Source organism: Achroia grisella, unplaced genomic scaffold (genome assembly GCF_030625045.1).
Source record: "Achroia grisella isolate CSIRO2021 unplaced genomic scaffold, CSIRO_AGI_Agris_v1 utg660, whole genome shotgun sequence".
Taxonomy (NCBI): Eukaryota; Metazoa; Arthropoda; class Insecta; order Lepidoptera; family Pyralidae; genus Achroia; species Achroia grisella.
The window spans coordinates 5,820,443-5,841,580 of record NW_026712984.1 but is presented as its reverse complement, the minus strand read 5'-3'; the positions used below and the strand labels follow the sequence as shown (position 1 = coordinate 5,841,580).

Below are 21,138 nucleotides of genomic sequence, written 5' to 3'. Positions count from 1 at the left end.
AATATAATACAAATTTGTACATATTATATAAACGGGATTTACATAAATATACATTCAAAAGTGGAATACGTTCTTCTTGTAATGAGATGCTTTCCGAATGGGCGTTAAATTAAAAAAAGATAACTGGCTATTTCAAAGTAAAATTTAAATTTATGATTATTTGAATTAAGCACTTTGGAATAGTCATAAATTTAAGTTTGAATAAATAACTTCTGTTCTATTCCACGAGCTTCCAATATTTCGTTTATATAATGTAATAATTGTAAACGAAGAAGTTTAAAAGTTTTGGTGTTTATGATAGAGAATATTTTCACAAGTTCTGGTTAGTGTGTTCGGAATAACTTGATGTTATTTATTTAAGACTTCTATGTTCTTGGGATAGTTTATGTTCTATGGCCATTTAATTGGCTATCAGATGTTATTATTTATTATATAAAGTGTTATAGTTTAATAGAGATATTTAAACACCATTTTCCAATAAGCCAGTAACCAGAACTTGTGAAAAATGCATCTATTTATGAAGATTATGTTGATGTAATGGATTTGTTAGTATTATCCTAGAATTTGATGTGTAAAATGCATATTAATTATAATTTTACGTACGGACTGCAAGATCGATAAAAAGCTAAGATTAATGAAAACAACCAGTGTTGCCAACACAACGTCAAGAGGTACCGCTCTGCTGTTGCATCAATGAAGAAGAAAAGGTTAAGATTATTGTTTAAAATATGTGTACTATGTAATGTGTATTGTAATATTTGTCTTATATATTGCTTATTTCTATATTAGTGTCTGCACAGACGAGGTTCTTTTTGAGAATATAAAGGAGACATTTTCACACGCATGGATATCTCTTATGACACGAATAAGAGCTGCTAAGCAGTTTCCTTTGCAAGATGTGTTTCAGTGTTAGGATGAGATGGTAGTGAAGTTACATGGTACGGAAGCATGACTTGTTGCCTTGAAAAAAATGCTTCTAGCAGTATGGCTGTCTTATTACATTTATTAATGTTACAGTATATTTTTTCTCTTTTCTGTAAAATATAAATAAAAATATATTCTATCTATTTATCTAAAACCTCAGGAATGGTATCTCATAAGTGGTACCATAGCCGTCAATTGCTACATGATGATAGTAATGCTGTTCATGTATATAGGCTACGGTTACCACTTTTTTCTTATAATGTTGTGGTGGCAAACAGGCATATGTCATACCCACTTTGCATTAGTAGAGTGTTTGCCAGTTCACTTTTTCAAATACACAAATTTATTCAAATACAAAACTTTCAATATGAGGTACCTCCTTTGTAAATAATGGATAGTTCCTCGTGTGCGCAGAACACACATACTGGTGTAATAGTACAATAGCGGAGGGTTAATTGACCAGTGCAATTAACCCTCCACTGCGGGTACTGAGCCGGCGCGAGTGTAGTTGCGTGTGGCCAGACTGCCGCCGCCGCACCCGCCCACGCCGCCGCCCACCGCGGCCCCGCCCCCGCACACGCAGGCCCCGCCTCCGCCCCCGCATGCTCCGCCCACCGCGCAGGCCCCGCCTCCGCAGCCGCCGCCGCCTCTGCAGAGCCGGCCTGCGGTACAAGCCTCTCCCGACGCACAGGTTTGAGTCACTTTTATATATATTAAGGACAAAGGACATTCATGTAATCATAAGTACTATTTTTGTTTTTCTGTTCTAACTTAAAATTCATAGCGCTATTTGATTGAACAGAGATTAAGTGCGTTGTTAAGTATGTTGAATGTCGCATGCCTAATCCTTGTTACTGTAAGTCTAAATAAAACAACATTTATTTAAAAGAGCAACACACAAGTTTCTTGCTCATTCTTCTTGTGATGAGTCTGCATTCCGAATGAGCGGTAGAACACAAAAATGTGACTATTCAAAAGTGCTTATATTAAGTTTATTTGAATAAAGATTATATCTATTTTTTTTTTCGAACTATTCTAATGCTTTTGGCTGCATACAGCTTTTATGGTTTTTTATCTATCGACCTATTGGAAGTTATTCAATAAACTCTTGTATTCACCAAAAAAATTTTGGTTCTTATTATTTTATTACCCAGACTTCAAGGTTTTTTACTGTTATTAAGTAATTTTATCTTATACATAAAACTGCTGCTGAGGTTTTTCGTAGAGAGTAAGAATAAAAATATTTTTTTTGACTACTTTAACGCTATTGGCCGCTTATGGTTCGCCCATTATGGTGGCACTCAAACCAACGGAAGGACTATATGGAGCGGCTGAAGGTCAAAATTCCACCTGACAGCTACGACTTTAGTCTGACGACACCTTTAGGGTTACGAATTTTGGCCTCAGGTTATTGTAATTTCTATACTCGTTTGAATTGGAGTATCGATAGGAGATGCAAAGTTTAGTAGTAAACGATGTCTAATAATACAATTTAGAAATAATACCGTCTCTCTCAGATCAAGACAGAACAAATCAAAATATTTTTATTCATGCCTATTGTTTGTGATCCCATGGTTTCTTTTCGTTATTTATTTATTTAAAATTATATTGGATCTTGTACAATAGGCGGGCTTTTCTCTACCAGCCAAGATTTTAATATAATTTGTATGCTGTTTTTAATATTCAGATACTTGATTTCTTAGAACGCTATGTTTTTAAATGGGTATGGACACAGTTACCTATATACATCAAAATAATAATCGCAATTAAATATGCCCAGTAAGACAAACTCAATATTATCTACGGGCAACCGCGTCCCGTTGTCCGTGGTGATGCGACCGCAGTGCGGTATCGGGTGGTGTACGTGTAACGGTCCGGTAGGCGTGGTCGGAGGGCGTGTCCGCGTGCGCGGTGGGCGTGGCTGGCGCGGCGCGGCGGCTGGCGCGGCCGTGCTCGCTGACGTGCGGGCGCGGCGTGCCCACGCTAGCGTGCGCCGCCTGTCTCTGCCTGTACCACCCGGCGTGCGCAGGCGTCTCCGCCACGCAAACGGACCCCGTGCTCTGCAAGGTACGTCATATTGATACTAGATTTAAAGATCTAAAGAAAAAGTTCTCAAGTATCGTTTAGAAAAAGTCAGTAGGTGAGTAAGATACCGAGGGATATACTGGTATTTTCCTTCATATTCAAAACATCTGTTAATTGATTTTTACTGAGCAAAGCCTTACTCACTAAACGATTACTTGAATGACGAGCGTGCATGGCAATAGTTGTTCATGCACGGGATTTTTATACCTATATAAATATACATTATAAATAAGGAAATAAATGCCAAAAGAAGAGAAAAAATGTAAATAAATAATCCTAGACAATTAACACAATATCATCTAGTCCCACGGTAACTGCTTACCGTGGGACTAGATGATATTGTGTTGTACAAGAGTTGTCTTGTAAAAAAATGTCTAAGTATGTATATAAGTTGTTATATACATACTTAGACATTTTTTTGTAAATACATACATAGAAAACACCCAGACCGATACAAACAGTCATAATCAGGAATACCAATGTTTGCAGCGTGTGAGGAATCAATCCTACGACCATCGAACATAAATGGTATGGTAAACCGCTAGACCTCCGAAAGGCAATAATAAATATACAATAAAAAAGAAAAGAAACTTAGAAAGTTGGCAATAGAAGTTGCCTCAGCTATTGCTGAAGCAGAATTTAAATGAAGTGCATTCCAAAACGCGTCCGTCCTGTGTTATATAATAGACGTGCCCGGCCTGTGCAAGGTACTTGCACACCCGTCCTGTGCAAAGTACGTGCCAAAACGCGTCCGTCCTGTGTAATGTACTTCGCGTCCGACCTGTGTAATGTACTTATCGCACCCGTTCAGTACAAGAAACGTGATAAGACGCGTCCGTCCTGTACAAGATATCACTAATCAAATAAATCCAATATTTAAAGGACTAATAATATCCTTCGAGAGCCGACTGAGTTTCCACACTGGAGGTACAGTTCTCTCCCGTCAACAGATTCCTATAACAAATCTGCTAACGGCCTAAAGAACCGATCGCAAGATATAGAAATCAAAATAAATAATTTGATGATTTTTCCAGAATTGCCGCAAGTCGTCCTCCCCGCCGGTGGACCCGCCGCCGTTGCTGCACAAGTCGGGCGTGGCGGCGGCCGGCTCCATACCGGCGCCAGTTCCGCGCCGGGTGCCGGTTCCGGTTCCGGTCCCGGTGCAGAAAGTGCGACCGGATAAACGTGTGCTGCTGCGAATGAAGGTGAGCTTTTTTTCGGACTACTCTAATGCTGTTGGCCGCAGCTGGTCTATACAGCTTCACAGGACGATAGAGGGCGAGTGCAGATGGCACTCCAAACCAACAACTCCCGCCTGACGGATATGTGTGATGAATGTGTATGTAGAAAAAGACTAAGAAAGCTTCTATGAAAACAGCCTGAAACATTATTTTTTAATACCGAATAAAAATGCATATATATTACGTGTATTTAAAGTGTATAATATGAATGTGGATGGATGTAAAGGGAGGGGACGCCCTAAGAAAAGATGGATGGAGTGTGTGAAAGATGATATGAATAAAAGAAGAGTATGTTCAGATACGACGACCGATAGAGAGCAGTGGAAGAGAATGACATACTGCGCCGACCACAAATAATGGGATAAAGGCAAGCCAATGATGATGGCAAAGATGATATATTACGTGTATTTATCACTGGGGGGTGTATAGAAATAAAGTAACAAAAATAGAATAGTTTTTCATATTTTTATACGATACGTAATGTTTAATTTACGGTAAACAAATGACACACAATAACAAACGCGTAGAAATTTGACATCGAACGAAACTTCGCTCCTATTGGTCAATGAGCACGCGCTGATCGCCGGCCATTTTTTTCTTGTAGCAACTTGTGCGACATTTCATCATTATTGCGCATGCATAAATGGTTGCGGATGTCTGGATTGATGCGGAAGTTCCGCATTTGCGGATGCAGATGCGAATATTCGTGACATCTCTGATACTGATGTTCTTTAGCCAAGACGGCCGGCTGGGCTGCATCCTTAGGTCACTGGAATGTTAATAGGACTGGTCACTTATTGTTTGATCTTCCTGGTAACCAACAGGAATTAATTAATTTATTATCTATCTGATAGGTGGCAGGCGGTGGTCCAGACGGCGAGAGGGTTTGGGCGGTTGCTAAACCAACCCCCCAACCCCCTACTCCCCAATTACAACCCCAATTGCAACTCCAACCGCAAGTACCGCAACCCCCCGTGCGGGCGGCGGCGTGTCCGCGCGCGCTAGCCTTGCGTGCTGCCTTACCGCAGTCGCTGGCCATCCTCAACGGAAGGCGATTCATTGTGGTTCCTAGATCTGTAGTACAATCTTCACATCAGTGAGTTACCAATATTTCTTATAGAAAAATCGTCTTTACGTAGCATATTATTAAAGACGATTTTTCTCTGAATGAAGTCTATTCGCTTATATCTTTTAAATTACGCAACAGAATTGTGACCTTGGTCAAATAAAGAAAAAATATTTTGATAATCTAACCAAAAAAAGTCAAAGAAATTGTTTCATCATTCCAGTTTCAAAAGTGACGAATTTCAATACAAACTTTCATCCCCTATTTTATTCTGCCCCTTTAATGGAAATATTTTAACAAAATTTGAATGTCATATTTTTTTATATTCAATCAACAGCCTACAAGATAAGTGTTAAGCTTCTAGTTTTAAAAATGACGATTCCTTCATACAACTTTTCATCTCCCACGTCTTACAACCCTTTTTCGCATTAAAAAGTAGCCTATATCCTTTCTTAGGGTGTAAACTATGTGTACCAAAATTTAATTTAAATCGGTTCAGTAGCTTAGGCGTGACGTGTCTCTTACGCCTAAACAGACAGTCAGACAGACAGAGTTACTTTCGCTTTTATATTATTACTAGCTGTGACCGCATAAGTAATGTATAAGCTATATTATTGTAAAGTTTCATCAAAATCCTTTCAGTAGTTTTTGCGTGAAAGAGTAACAAACGACTCACAAACTTTCACGTTTATAATATTATTAAGATAAGTTTATAGTAATATTGGTAATATAATTTGTTTTTATTTTCAGATAACCCGCGGCCAACAAACGACAACACTGCACATACAATTATATAGCATATTGTATAGACATATTATGATTGTTTGACGCACATACCGAATTCAGAGGCATAATTATATTATTATAATTGTGCCCCTGAATGCAGTATGTGTTTACCAACAGGCCAAGTTGTTAATAAGGCGCTTTCCCACATCGAAATACTCGTTCTTAAACCTTAATATTAAAAAAAATATTACCTCCATTGTCTATAAACGCCTTGATTCATTGTATTGTCATAAAAAATTGTTTAAAAGAATACAGATCCATATATATATGTATTTGTATATATAATAAGAATTTCGTTTAAAAAGTTCTGGTCGGTCTATGTCCGACACTTAGCATATTCTGTGGCAGCCATTTATGACAGCACAGGCGGCTCGTTGTCTCTGTGCCTTTGCCATTCAATAGCGGAATTGATCTAGTTGATAATATTGGCTGGAAAGGTTTTAGACATTTTATATATATTTTGACATTAATTCAAAATATTATTAATTCATTGCTTTCCATCTTTCTAACACGTTATCCCATCTTTATAACAGATCTCCCCACCGCTAAACATTATAACAAAAAAAACTCCCTTTGCTCCGTGATTTTCTTATCGTTGTCATTTGGGCAAGTCCGTACAATCTCATCCATGTACTGTTCATCAGTTTGGATATCCCAGTCTCCAATCCAGTTAGCTCTGCGTTTAGTCACACACAGTCTTAAAAATGTAATTTATTTTAAAGGAGGAACACGCAAGTTATTTACTAATCTTTTTGAGTATGCGTTCCGATTGAGCGGTAGAAAAAAAAAGTATATGACCATTCAAAAAAAGGCTATTTGAATAAGGATTATTTCTATTTCTATCAGCCATGATGACTTACTGCCCACACTCAGGGCCCTCACTAGACACTGCAAATTGAATCAACACTCGGCAAACTTAGGCCTGAGCTTTTAGCTTTGCATATTTTGCCAAGCTGAAGAGGAAACGCCACTACACATTCTGTGGTTGTAGCCCACTCATGCATAAACGAAATATCTCCTTTAGAAAGTAAACTATATCCTGAGGAGATAAAAACCATCGCTCCTAAGAATATCCTTCAATTCTTGCCCCTGACAGTTCTACGTAGCGGACTTTGATAAAGGTCGAGCACAATGGATCTATATACGGGTCGCAGTATATATGTTTACATGTTTTAGCACCTTACAATAGCCCAAAAAATAGCCACATCTGCTCTGTTCAGCCCATCAGAGAACAAATATTTGTGCTATGATTATTTCTTTGAGCGTATAATTTCTGGTATATGTAAAATTTTACGTACTATATAATAATAATAATAATCTCGGGACAATTCACACAGCGCCATCTAGACTCAAGTTAAGCTAGCTAAAGCTTGTGTTATGGGTACTAGATTACTGATACAAATACATAGATAATTTTTTTATTTTCGCAAATACATACATAATTTACATAGAAAACACCCAGACCGATACAAACAATCATACTCATGTATACAAATGTTGGTACCGTGTGAGGAGTCGAACCCGCGACCATCGGACGTAAAGCGACACCGCCACAGCTAGACCGCTAGACCACCGAGATCGTGGACAACAATATTGTATAATATCCCTCCTTAATCGATTCTTTACAATGTTAGAAGTCAGTCCTACTACCAGATTAATAAGAAACAAGATATATGTAAAGATATAGAATAAGATTATGTATGTGAATATATATTTTTACAAATATAATTAAATGCCATATAAAATATAAATTTCTATTTTGACGGTAGGGAAAAATATATTAATAAAAAAAAACTTTACGTTCATAAGCGCCTAATCGTCCCACTCGAATAAAGGATTTTTTATTTGATTAGATGTCGTTCAATGATTTTCATTCATTTTGTGTAGCTTCGAATTTGTTTTTCATCAACTGGTAATCATTTTAATATTGTAAATTGTATATTCTATGGAATAAATACATCACATTGGAGTTTGATACCAAAAATTATGAACAAGATGGCCAATGTACAGTTGTCCTTATATTTTTTATTAACTTATTTACCATTGTTTATTAGTGAAGTCTAATAAAGATATACGTATTTTAGTTGTAGATAACAATAACGGTCAGAATTTGATCACCAATGGAGAGGTAACACTTCCAGCAGCGGTGGTTAGGTTTCCACACTGAATATTTGTGGTCTCATACTTGCCAATTGTAGCGGAATTAAACAAATTATATTAATCCATTAAGTAATAAAAATACATGTGTTTTGATTTTTTTTGTGAATTTGTGAAAAAAATTATGATATTAGTGATCTGCGTATGTCGTGAATGCGTCCTGGATTCTGCGAACTGGTCAATTTGAGATCTACCTGCAACGCGAGTTAATATTATTTATGTTGTAATATTTTATATGTGTATAGGTAAAATGAAAACTATAGAAAAGGACTTGGTATACGCAAATATATTGGGAAACTATTGACAAGACGGATTTGAAGTGTATAAAAGAATTATAATTTATACATATATAAATAAAATTGGAGTGTCTGTTTGTAATATTGAAATTACCGTTTTTTACTACGTGCATACGAATATAGATTCGATATATGCACCGAAATAACATTTTTTACAATTTTTGTCAATCTGTCAGTCTTTATTCCGGCTAATCTCTGAAATAGCTGGACCGATTTTGACGGGACCTTTTTTGGTACCTTAGGCTACTTTTATTTTAGAAGAATAAAGTTAAATTTCAGACGGTGTGTTTCAGGCCTCCATAGTTTACGGTAACCGTTTACCATCAGATGGACTGTATTCTTGTCATGGTAAACGGTTACCATAGCCTATAGATGACAGAAACACATATATTGACATCATTGTAGTGCAAAAAACGACGTTCGCTATTTTGCAATGTTAATTAATTATTGCAAAATTTTGCTCGTTGTCTTTGTGTACATTTACATGCACATTCCTTCCTCAGTGAAAGAATGTCTGTATCAAGGCAGGTAATAAGGGAATGGTCACGATAGTGCTAAGATCATGCTGATGTATTGGTCTAAGTTCTTTTTATTCAGTCCCTTGTTCAGTGAAGAATGCTGCATTCCAAATGTGGAGTGCAATAGTAAAATATTCGAAAACAAAATTATTTTTAAGAAAATTTATATTTATTCCTTTCGTAATATATATTCGCCATTTTGTGTATAAACAAGTCATTGTTTTCTTATTTTTATTAAACTGTAAATGTGTTATATATACTAACAGACCCAGCCACGCGTTGCTGTGGCTAACAGTTTCTTTATATATAAAAATAATTTGAAATAAAATAATATTACGACTATAAATTGAGATGTAAGCTATCCTATCTTTCAAGTTGGATTAAATTGCACACAATGTGCAAATCAAATTTGCAATCGGTTCAGTAGTTTAGGAGTCCATCGCGGTCAAACAACGTGACCCGCAGTTTTTATATATAAAGAATTTTATATAACACATGTTTTAACCCAACAGTGTAATTATTTTTTTAATCTAGTTTTAGGTTTTACTGTATAAAGATGTTATTATTTAGTTTAAAATTATGTTAGTCATATAGAGAAAATGTATCAAACCACAAGTTTTCATAATAAAATGAAAATCCATTTTTTTCATACCGGTGTTTTACATTATGGTATATTTTAAGGGAACGTATGGATAAGGTATTTTTTTTTATATATGTTACTTTGTATTTTGTATATAATATTCACATGTGCTTTTTATAGCATTCCGGTACGATGGAGTTTTCTATATCATATACTATTTAAATTTATTATATACTGCAGGGGTAGCTAACATTTACGTATCTTTGTTATATTCCCAAGATTTTATATATATTGCCAACTTATGAAAGGTCCATAGTCTGGCAAATAAAAAATATTTGACTGCAACACTTTATTGTACAGTAAATTCATTTAAAATAACAGGATACAACGATATTAACAAATAAGCTGTACAATGGCGGACTTCCATATACAGGTTATTCCAGTCAATCTTTGAAAGACTGAAAGGAATTGTGAAGTGGTGTCAATAGATATACAGTAAAACCGCTTTTAACGCGGGGGATACGTTCCAATAAGTTCCAGCGCTAAACGAGACTATCTTTCCCTCTTTGCTGCGGTATCACTACTATCGATATTTTTGTTTTTTTCTTGCTCATTATTAGCTGCTGTTTCTTATAATATTTCCTCCACGTCTTTCCGTTATGTTCCGAATCAGGGTTGAAACTGAAACAGCGTTAAGCTTATTGTATATACATGACAATACCGACAAAAAAAACGTTTTGTTATTGTCATAAATATATAGTGTTGTAACTTTGTTATTTTGAACAAAAATGCGAACTGTTTTGATCCTTAGCCTACCCAAAATATAGTGTTGTGTACTTGTTTACTGTTACACTGACCCCTGCAATAGTATTATAATTAATAAAAAAAATAAAAATTGTCGTATTCCTGTCAGATGTTATATATGTATATTGGTGCGGTTTAAGCTCACAGTTCCGTAATGATAGTGACTGATGAGTGTGTTTGGTAAATGTGGTATGGAGAACTGATTCCTATTTAGCGGCAATACTAAAATCAACATTAGCAACGCTGCTACCGGCTCAGATAAGTGTATAGAAATGTTTTTTTTATTGTTTCAATAAAAACAAACCCCAATAGATGTACTTTACGTTTAACAGCGAGGATAAGCGTCGTGGTCGCATCGCAAACGGCGCAGCGTCGCCGCCCGCCGCCTCCCCGCGCCGCGGCCGGGGCCGCCCCCGCGCGGACGACACTGACTACTTCACTGCCTTCTATCACAAGGCGCAGGAGAAGAACTACAATGTTGTCGTACAGGTACGGTTATGTCTCTAATAATATAATCACTGATCGAAGTGGGTTAGGGTTGTCAACCGTCCTGTTTTCCCAGGACACGTTCGGTTTTTGAAGTGTCCTGGGAAGTCTTGTATTGTTATTTGGCAACGTGCTGGGGTTTTTAAAATATGCACGCCTCTTAATTACTGATTTTCAACAGTATAATTATGTATCATAACATCATATCTATAATAATAATCAAATACTTTTTATTAAAAATCTGATTATATTAATTACTTGAATTTTACTACATATTGATATACCTATTGCAACACTATTACTGCGTTCTGTTTTTAAACTGGGTAGTCCTCGTTTTTTGTATTATTGTAAATATGTACATTTACTTAAAAAAAATACGAACTGAATTTCTTGTCAGTTCTTCTCATCTCGAAATCATTCCGAAATGACGGTAGATTTGACATATCATAAGATTCTGTAATAGACCTACATGAATAAAGATATTTTAAATTTGAATTTGAACTTGCAATGCTGGTTTTTTAAATTTGGGCTTAGCAACCCTAAAGTAGGTAGAGCTATTTAGGATCATTGACCTCAAACATTGATGTTAATATGGATAACCATTAGTAGACAACAGAATTTTTTTGGATCAATAAGATTTAACGTGTTGGTAATTTTAATTAAGATTTTATTTTAGTTAAATACAAATAGTTTCTCCTTATACTTATAGGAAGTTTTGTTTTCTCTCTGTGTAAATATAATAAGCTTTTTAAAGTGAGATTACTCCCTAAGGCGTAAATAGCTTTTTATAATTTTTGTACTTCAAAATCTAGGTCGGTGTCGGCACGTGACAAGAAGTTGGGTCCACTCGGTGCCGGGCCACAATGGTTTCGATTGACCTTTGTGTGCCTCATGATCATGTGCTTTCCATGCTGTTGTTCATGTATATAGGCGACGGGTACCACTTACCACTGTGACCACCACTATTATACACTTATTACTATGACCATAACCTGTCATTCAAATTACAACAAAACATAACTGTAATAATTGAAACACCTCTTGCTCGGAACGCGATATTTATTGTTATGACACTGTTACAACTACCTACTATTATATAAACTACCATATTTTAAGTCTATATTACAATAAATTCAATATTTGTGTTCTCAGATATTCCAATATTTGGGCATGCGTGACTTGGCTCACTGCGCGCGAGTTTGCAAGCTATGGAGGCAACTAGCGTCAACGCCGTGTCTCTGGAGACATATAAGGATGAAAAATTCACACGTAAGTACTAATATGCTTTGTATAATAATAATATATATATATATATATTTATTATAAATGGGTTTGCGCTTAATCTTACCTCATCTGATGGTAAATGATGGCGAGATCTAGAATGTAGCGCGGTTACCCAGGAATTTATTCACTATTGACTTGAAGAATCCGGTTTGGTATTTCTCCGGGAACACAAAAGCTGGAAGTGTGTTCTACTCTTTGGCAGTGCGTATTAAGGACGTGAACCGCTCAGTGCGAATTTGTGTAATTCTACTACGTACGGATGAAGTCCTAGTGTTCGTCGTGTAGTTCGATTGTAAAAAAAGGGACAAGATCAAATTATGCAGGTCCGGCACTCGCCAAAGTGTATAAAACACAGACTGTCCAACTTTATATAGTTACAGTTGAGAGAATCTCATAAACTAACATTCCTATTAAAAGCGCATCATACACTTCAGAGAATTTACTTTATATTTATTTATACTCTATATTGTACCAGATACAGAAAATCATTAAATATTTCAGTACACGAACGACTGGAACTTAGTGGATGGATTTTAATGAAACTTTATAATAGTATAACAGTAATGAAAACACCAGTACGTAAATTTTAAAATACGGTTGTGGAAATTTCGTTTAAATCTTTAACACTAATATGTTAAAATAAAAGCTTCCGATTAAACAAATCGGTATCGCAGGTACACCACTACCTCGCTATAGGTGGTAAAATTATTTGAAACATTTACACCTGTTTTTCGGTTTGAGTACAATACTCGTAGAAGAAAGCGTATTATTATTATTATTATTATTAATACAATTTGACCATATTTCCTGCAGGTGAGCGACTGGGGAGGGTTGTGTGACGCACTGAAACGACACGGCACAAAGCGGTTGGATTTACGCAAGATGCTACTGCCGCAGAACGACACCGTCTTCTGGGAACAATTCGCGCAACACATATCCAAAGTAGACACATTAGAGAGGTATGTACCTGTGTGTTATACAATTTTGGTATGCTGTTTACAATGTTATTTAGAATATATATATTTATCATTCAAATAAATTTAATATAAACACTTTTAAATAGTTACATTTTTATACCATTCAGAACGCAGACTCATCCCAACAATGAGCAAGATGTTTGCATGTAGCTCGTTTAAATAAATGTTGTTCTAAGTAAATTTACATTGCCAAGGATTAGGTATGCCACAATCAACATAGAAACCGCTACGCACTCAATCTTTATGCAATCAGATAATTGTATAATAAACACTTTTAAAAGGAAAGTGTTTTATAAAACATTTGAATCTTTTTTCTGGCAGATTGATGACAGATTATGGCAGTTTGTGTTAAAAATGTATTAATTAATTCATAATTTAAGAACCACTGTTGTCGGTGGATCTCTTGCCAGTTTCCACGATCTTCTATCATGCTCTTTAAATGTTGATATGTTATAAATTATACAATTTTTATTATACATTATCGTTTAAATAAGTTGTAATATTATATTTTTAAGTAGTAATGTGTGAACGCCACCTGTCGAGGATGATATCAAGTCAGGATGAGTATGAGGTCAGGTCAGTTTGCCCATCGTGGAAAATTTTCTAGGAATGTAACAGGATGGTTTTCAGAGGAAATGGCGTGGAGAACCTGACATGGTACATATCTAGTAATGGGGTTATTACTCTACGTTACTAACAAACCCCTTGCTCCTTTATTATCTGCGTTTACATGATATATTCTTTCACGATCAGGATTCACTTTATTTTTCCAGAGTCATGTTTATGGAATCTTAAATTACTCTATAATTATGTCTTTGCTCCATAGTCAGTTGTCCAGCGTTTTGCAATGATAATTAATATTACAAAAAGGCGCTAAATCACGTACGATTGAAGGACCCGAGCATGCGCGAGCTATAGAGACGCGCCTGATCTTTCTCGTTCTCTTTGGCTACATTTAAATTCACATTTTTTCCTTAGTGAAAGTCTATATACGCGTCAAAGAACGTACGTGTAAAGGCAGGTATTACGAGCGTTATATTGATATGGTGCGGTGCGGTGTCAGGATAGAGATGTGCCGGTGCCCGGCGGCGGCGGTGGAGGCGGCGTGCGCGGTGAGCGGGCTGCGGGCGCTGTGCGCGCTCGCCATCAGGGACGCGAGACTCGACCCCGCGCCGCTCGCGCGCCTGCCGCGCCTGCACGAGCTGCGCCTCAAGAGCCTCGCCGGCCTCGCGCTCGCCTCCGACCTGCGCCCGCTCGCGCGCCTCCACCACCTGCGACACCTCTCGCTCACCTCCATCAAGGTACACCCGCCTCCACTCGCCTGCCGCGCCTGCACGAGCTGCGCCTCAAGAGCCTCGCCGGCCTCGCGCTCGCCTCCGACCTGCGCCCGCTCGCGCGCCTCCACCACCTGCGACACCTCTCGCTCACCTCCATCAAGGTACACCCGCCTCCACTCGCCTGCCGCGCCTGCACGAGCTGCGCCTCAAGAGCCTCGCCGGCCTCGCGCTCGCCTCCGACCTGCGCCCGCTCGCGCGCCTCCACCACCTGCGACACCTCTCGCTCACCTCCATCAAGGTACACCCGCCTCCACTCGCCTGCCGCGCCTGCACGAGCTGCGCCTCAAGAGCCTCGCCGGCCTCGCGCTCGCCTCCGACCTGCGCCCGCTCGCGCGCCTCCACCACCTGCGACACCTCTCGCTCACCTCCATCAAGGTACACCCGCCTCCACTCGCCTGCCGCGCCTGCACGAGCTGCGCCTCAAGAGCCTCGCCGGCCTCGCGCTCGCCTCCGACCTGCGCCCGCTCGCGCGCCTCCACCACCTGCGACACCTCTCGCTCACCTCCATCAAGGTACACCCGCCTCCACTCGCCTGCCGCGCCTGCACGAGCTGCGCCTCAAGAGCCTCGCCGGCCTCGCGCTCGCCTCCGACCTGCGCCCGCTCGCGCGCCTCCACCACCTGCGACACCTCTCGCTCACCTCCATCAAGGTACACCCGCCTCCACTCGCCTGCCGCGCCTGCACGAGCTGCGCCTCAAGAGCCTCGCCGGCCTCGCGCTCGCCTCCGACCTGCGCCCGCTCGCGCGCCTCCACCACCTGCGACACCTCTCGCTCACCTCCATCAAGGTACACCCGCCTCCACTCGCCTGCCGCGCCTGCACGAGCTGCGCCTCAAGAGCCTCGCCGGCCTCGCGCTCGCCTCCGACCTGCGCCCGCTCGCGCGCCTCCACCACCTGCGACACCTCTCGCTCACCTCCATCAAGGTACACCCGCCTCCACTCGCCTGCCGCGCCTGCACGAGCTGCGCCTCAAGAGCCTCGCCGGCCTCGCGCTCGCCTCCGACCTGCGCCCGCTCGCGCGCCTCCACCACCTGCGACACCTCTCGCTCACCTCCATCAAGGTACACCCGCCTCCACTCGCCTGCCGCGCCTGCACGAGCTGCGCCTCAAGAGCCTCGCCGGCCTCGCGCTCGCCTCCGACCTGCGCCCGCTCGCGCGCCTCCACCACCTGCGACACCTCTCGCTCACCTCCATCAAGGTACACCCGCCTCCACTCGCCTGCCGCGCCTGCACGAGCTGCGCCTCAAGAGCCTCGCCGGCCTCGCGCTCGCCTCCGACCTGCGCCCGCTCGCGCGCCTCCACCACCTGCGACACCTCTCGCTCACCTCCATCAAGGTACACCCGCCTCCACTCGCCTGCCGCGCCTGCACGAGCTGCGCCTCAAGAGCCTCGCCGGCCTCGCGCTCGCCTCCGACCTGCGCCCGCTCGCGCGCCTCCACCACCTGCGACACCTCTCGCTCACCTCCATCAAGGTACACCCGCCTCCACTCGCCTGCCGCGCCTGCACGAGCTGCGCCTCAAGAGCCTCGCCGGCCTCGCGCTCGCCTCCGACCTGCGCCCGCTCGCGCGCCTCCACCACCTGCGACACCTCTCGCTCACCTCCATCAAGGTACACCCGCCTCCACTCGCCTGCCGCGCCTGCACGAGCTGCGCCTCAAGAGCCTCGCCGGCCTCGCGCTCGCCTCCGACCTGCGCCCGCTCGCGCGCCTCCACCACCTGCGACACCTCTCGCTCACCTCCATCAAGGTACACCCGCCTCCACTCGCCTGCCGCGCCTGCACGAGCTGCGCCTCAAGAGCCTCGCCGGCCTCGCGCTCGCCTCCGACCTGCGCCCGCTCGCGCGCCTCCACCACCTGCGACACCTCTCGCTCACCTCCATCAAGGTACACCCGCCTCCACTCGCCTGCCGCGCCTGCACGAGCTGCGCCTCAAGAGCCTCGCCGGCCTCGCGCTCGCCTCCGACCTGCGCCCGCTCGCGCGCCTCCACCACCTGCGACACCTCTCGCTCACCTCCATCAAGGTACACCCGCCTCCACTCGCCTGCCGCGCCTGCACGAGCTGCGCCTCAAGAGCCTCGCCGGCCTCGCGCTCGCCTCCGACCTGCGCCCGCTCGCGCGCCTCCACCACCTGCGACACCTCTCGCTCACCTCCATCAAGGTACACCCGCCTCCACTCGCCTGCCGCGCCTGCACGAGCTGCGCCTCAAGAGCCTCGCCGGCCTCGGCCTCGCGCTCGCCTCCGACCTGCGCCCGCTCGCGCGCCTCCACCACCTGCGACACCTCTCGCTCACCTCCATCAAGGTACACCCGCCTCCACTCGCCTGCCGCGCCTGCACGAGCTGCGCCTCAAGAGCCTCGCCGGCCTCGCGCTCGCCTCCGACCTGCGCCCGCTCGCGCGCCTCCACCACCTGCGACACCTCTCGCTCACCTCCATCAAGGTACACCCGCCTCCACTCGCCTGCCGCGCCTGCACGAGCTGCGCCTCAAGAGCCTCGCCGGCCTCGCGCTCGCCTCCGACCTGCGCCCGCTCGCGCGCCTCCACCACCTGCGACACCTCTCGCTCACCTCCATCAAGGTACACCCGCCTCCACTCGCCTGCCGCGCCTGCACGAGCTGCGCCTCGAGAGCCTCGCCGGCTCGTCTCATTGCTCATAGAGGTCTTTATATTGTTGAATTGCAAACAAGTTGATGGCCCAACTAATAGTAAGTGCTAATTATGCTATATATACTACACGAACAGCACTATGGACGCTAAGACACGGAAAAGTGAGCCATAATTTCGTAGGAGTAAAACAATTTGAGGTAAGTCCTATGATCAACAATGAAACATCGTCTTTAGTTTTTTGTACTGAGGAAAGATTTCGTTACACGTTTACTTTTAATTTACATCATATGGTGGAAACTAATGTACAATTGAACAATATCATTTCTTCAATTTATTTGTCCAAAGTTATGTTATTTCGATGTATACCTTACTAGATGTAATCCGGCTCAAAGGACCAATATTTGGAGATGTAATCGTTATACGCTATTAAAGATTCTTAAAGTGTCTTTCTTGAATGAATATCTTTTTAATGTATACTTTACTATGTAATGTATCATAATTTACTGTATTCATATCCGGCTCGAAGGACCACAGTTCGGATATGTAACGGTTGTGTTCTCGGCAGGAGTTGGGTTCTTGGATTCAACCCATAACTTACTATATTCAATCCTGCATGAAGTACTAATATGTCTTTTTCCTTAAAATGTATTTTTAATGAAATCCGGCTCGAAGGACCAATATGTCTTTTTTATTTAAATATATATTCTTAATGAAATCCGGCTCGAAGGACCATCGGTCAGTGAAATAACGATCGCTTCGGCCGCAGGAGCTGGGCTGGTGCCTGGTGGACGTGGTGGGTCAGCTGGGCGCGCTGGAGGTGCTGGAGCTGGGCGAGTGCTCGTTCCGCGCGGAGTTCGCGGCGGCGCTGCGGCAGCTCGCGCGGCTCCGGCGGCTGCGGCTCGAGCGCGGCACCGCCGCCTGCGCCGCGCCCGCCATACTGCGCGCGCTCGCGCACCTGCCGCACCTCTCCGCGCTCGAGCTCGTCAACGTCGACGTCAAGGTATGCCACCTACACACGTACACACATACACACATACACACATACACATACCACGTCAGCTACATACACACATACATACGAGGAATAAGTACTGTGATATCTTGAGATGCAAGTGTTTTGAACTACGCGCGCTCTGTTCTAGAGCTCGACGTCGAGGTATGTCACGTACACACATACACATACGACGTGTTTTAAACTGCGCTCGAGATTTATATGTGACATACACACATACATATATAAAAAGTGTTTTGAACTGCGCGCGTTATGTATGTGACATATACATATATATACAACGATGAATAAGTACAGTGCTACCTAGATGTACGAGTGTTTTGAACTGCGCACCTGCTGCACCTCTCCGAGCCTGCCTGCTCGTCAATGTTGACATCAAGGTGCGTATGTGACATACACACATACATACAATGATAAATAAGAATAATGCTGCCTCGATATACGAGCGTTTTTACTTACGCGCTCGCGCATCTGCTGCACCTCTCAGCGCTCAAGCTCGTTAACGTCGACGTCAAGGTATGTATATGTCACATACACACATATATAGATACAATGTGTTTTAAACTGCGCGTCAGGCACATACAGACATACATACAATGTTGAATAAAACTAGTGCTGCCTCGATATACGAGTGTTTTGAACTGCGCGCGCTCCGTGCTACAGCTTGTCAACATCGACGTGAAGGTGCATGCCCGATACGTTACAAATCATATGTACGATTGTAATTGATAATTAAGGTACATGCCGATTTTGCCAAGCTGGGGAAGAAACGCCACTACACATCTTATGTGGTTGTAGCCCACTCATGTATAAACGAAATACCTCTTTTGGAAAGTTTATGCTCTACCCTGAGGAGTTAAAATCTCTCCTAAGAATATCCTTCAATTCTTGTCCCTGACGGGTCTAGCGGCGAACTCTGAAATACATAAAATATTCCTATAATATTAAATAAATTGCAAAGTATGCGAAGTTAAATTAGGGAGAGGCAGTCTCGCCAGTGTGACAAGTATAAGAACAAGGTCAAGAAATATTTATGGATGGTCCCTAATTGAGCACATTAATTGAACATACAATAACATAATAATTTAACCAAGTCTTTAAATATACATCATACATTTCTGTCTAATATCAATTTTGTTATATATTTCACAGGTCGGCTTCGACGACGCATTAGCTGAGTGCAAGAACATCCAGCGTCTCCTCATCATACCCACATACGTGTCACAATCCGCCACCACCAACAAACAGGTAATTCACACGTTTGAAATTATTGAAGGGACACACGACACCGTCCTCGCCGGAGAAGACGACGACCCCAACCATACCCTTCAGCGCATAGATATTTATTCTATTATGTTTGGGCAGGTGCTGAGCGGGGTCCTCCGGCTGAAGGACACGCTGACGCACCTGATGTGGGGGGTGACCATCGAGCTGCTGCGCGTCACCGAGCTGTTCATAGACCAGTGCGAGCAGGGCGCCGACACCAAGAAGAAGGACATCGGAGAGTGCATCCCCGTGCTCAAGCCGGTGCCCGGCTGCAAGCTGCCCGAGGAACACCACCACGTCGCCGGACCGCCGCAGGTTCAAAACCCGTTATTTATTTTATAATAATAGAGTAACATATATATATATACTGTTGGATTACGAATCTGTATATAGAATAAATAAAAATAGATAGTGGACTGTACAAGAAAATAACGAATGCTCTGGAAGAACGTCTCCCACACGGGTGTTCAGAGCAAGTAAGCAATGTAACAGCAAACTTACTCACCTTTGCTCAGGAATGTTCCGTTGTGTAGTACTGTTTACTGGCCACGCACTCAAGAGTGTATATTTTTATAAAAACAATGATATTATATTAATTAAATTATTATATTATTAATTATTATATTAATTAAATCAATTAATTAAATTTTTCTTGTGTATTGTTAAAATTACGGAGCGTCCTTTTTCATCCAGTTCTTATTTTCAATTCACTTTTTTTTTTTATATATTCGTAATTTAAGTAGCCACATGTTTTTATTTGTATAAAAAATATATCAATTCTATGAAAAAATACATTTAATATTGGTAGAAAAATAAACATATATAAAAATCTGCAAAGAGTTTGCAACTATTTTGAAAATATCCAGTATTTTTAGAACAGGATATAAACATATACATAATATACATATCGTAATATAAACAATATTAAGTTGCCTCAATTAAAACAAATATTAATTGCACCTAGGTGGAGATTCTCCCGCTGCCGACGCTCCAGCGGCTGTTGTCGGCGCAGCTGCCGACCACCAAACTGAAACTCCTGCGCATACCCTTCCACGCCACCTGGCGGCAGTCGCTCGCAGACTTCCAGTAGCGTACCGACCAGTGTGACTTACTATGTATGTACACCCGAGACTTTCTGTCCACTGTATAGATATTAAATTTTATAACATTGTGTTAAAGTGCATTTTACGAAGTAATTATTTGGGTTAAAAGAAATTATATTTACAATAATACTGTCTAAGTAACGCCTCACCAATATGACATTATCTGAGAATATTATTGTGAAACAAATGTTTTCTTAGTGCTATACTGAAAAAGGGCGAGCGCAATGGATCTATACAGGTCGCAGTGCTACAGGTCTTCGCACCTGACAGTAAGCCAAAATCTCTAATAAAAAAAATGCTATATACTTAGAAATTAATCTAAAGTATACATTATAAAAGGTATATTTACAATGATAATATGATTAAAGAGCTCCCGGTAAACAACCGTTAAAAAAGGTTTAGTACTGTTAATCTAAGTAGAAACTATTTGATTTTGTAATAGACAATTTCAAAGAATACTTGAATACTTATTTTTAAACCATCAAGTATAGAACACATTATTAATATAGTTAAACGGGTTTTAAGACGAATAATTTTATGGTAAATAAAGGTAATTTATTATTATAACGCTAAATAAAGGTGTTCACCTCTCGACGTTTCGATTAGGTTGCAC

The 21,138-nt window shown here is 41.8% G+C and overlaps 1 protein-coding gene across 1 annotated transcript in view; it reads left to right on the top strand.

The window, feature by feature from the left end:
* Nucleotides 1-20,898, top strand: part of LOC131849870 (uncharacterized) — a 31,532-nt gene extending 10,634 nt beyond the window's left edge. The window contains exons 9-16 of the mRNA XM_059200002.1: nucleotides 10,790-10,946; nucleotides 12,096-12,212; nucleotides 13,041-13,186; nucleotides 14,268-14,505; nucleotides 17,911-18,144; nucleotides 19,309-19,404; nucleotides 19,522-19,737; nucleotides 20,387-20,898. Of these exons, the coding sequence (XP_059055985.1) occupies nucleotides 10,790-10,946; nucleotides 12,096-12,212; nucleotides 13,041-13,186; nucleotides 14,268-14,505; nucleotides 17,911-18,144; nucleotides 19,309-19,404; nucleotides 19,522-19,737; nucleotides 20,387-20,512 (1,330 nt within the window). The 3' untranslated portion in view covers nucleotides 20,513-20,898. The remainder of the gene's footprint in view (nucleotides 1-10,789; nucleotides 10,947-12,095; nucleotides 12,213-13,040; nucleotides 13,187-14,267; nucleotides 14,506-17,910; nucleotides 18,145-19,308; nucleotides 19,405-19,521; nucleotides 19,738-20,386) is intronic.
* Nucleotides 20,899-21,138: the final 240 nt, after the last annotated feature.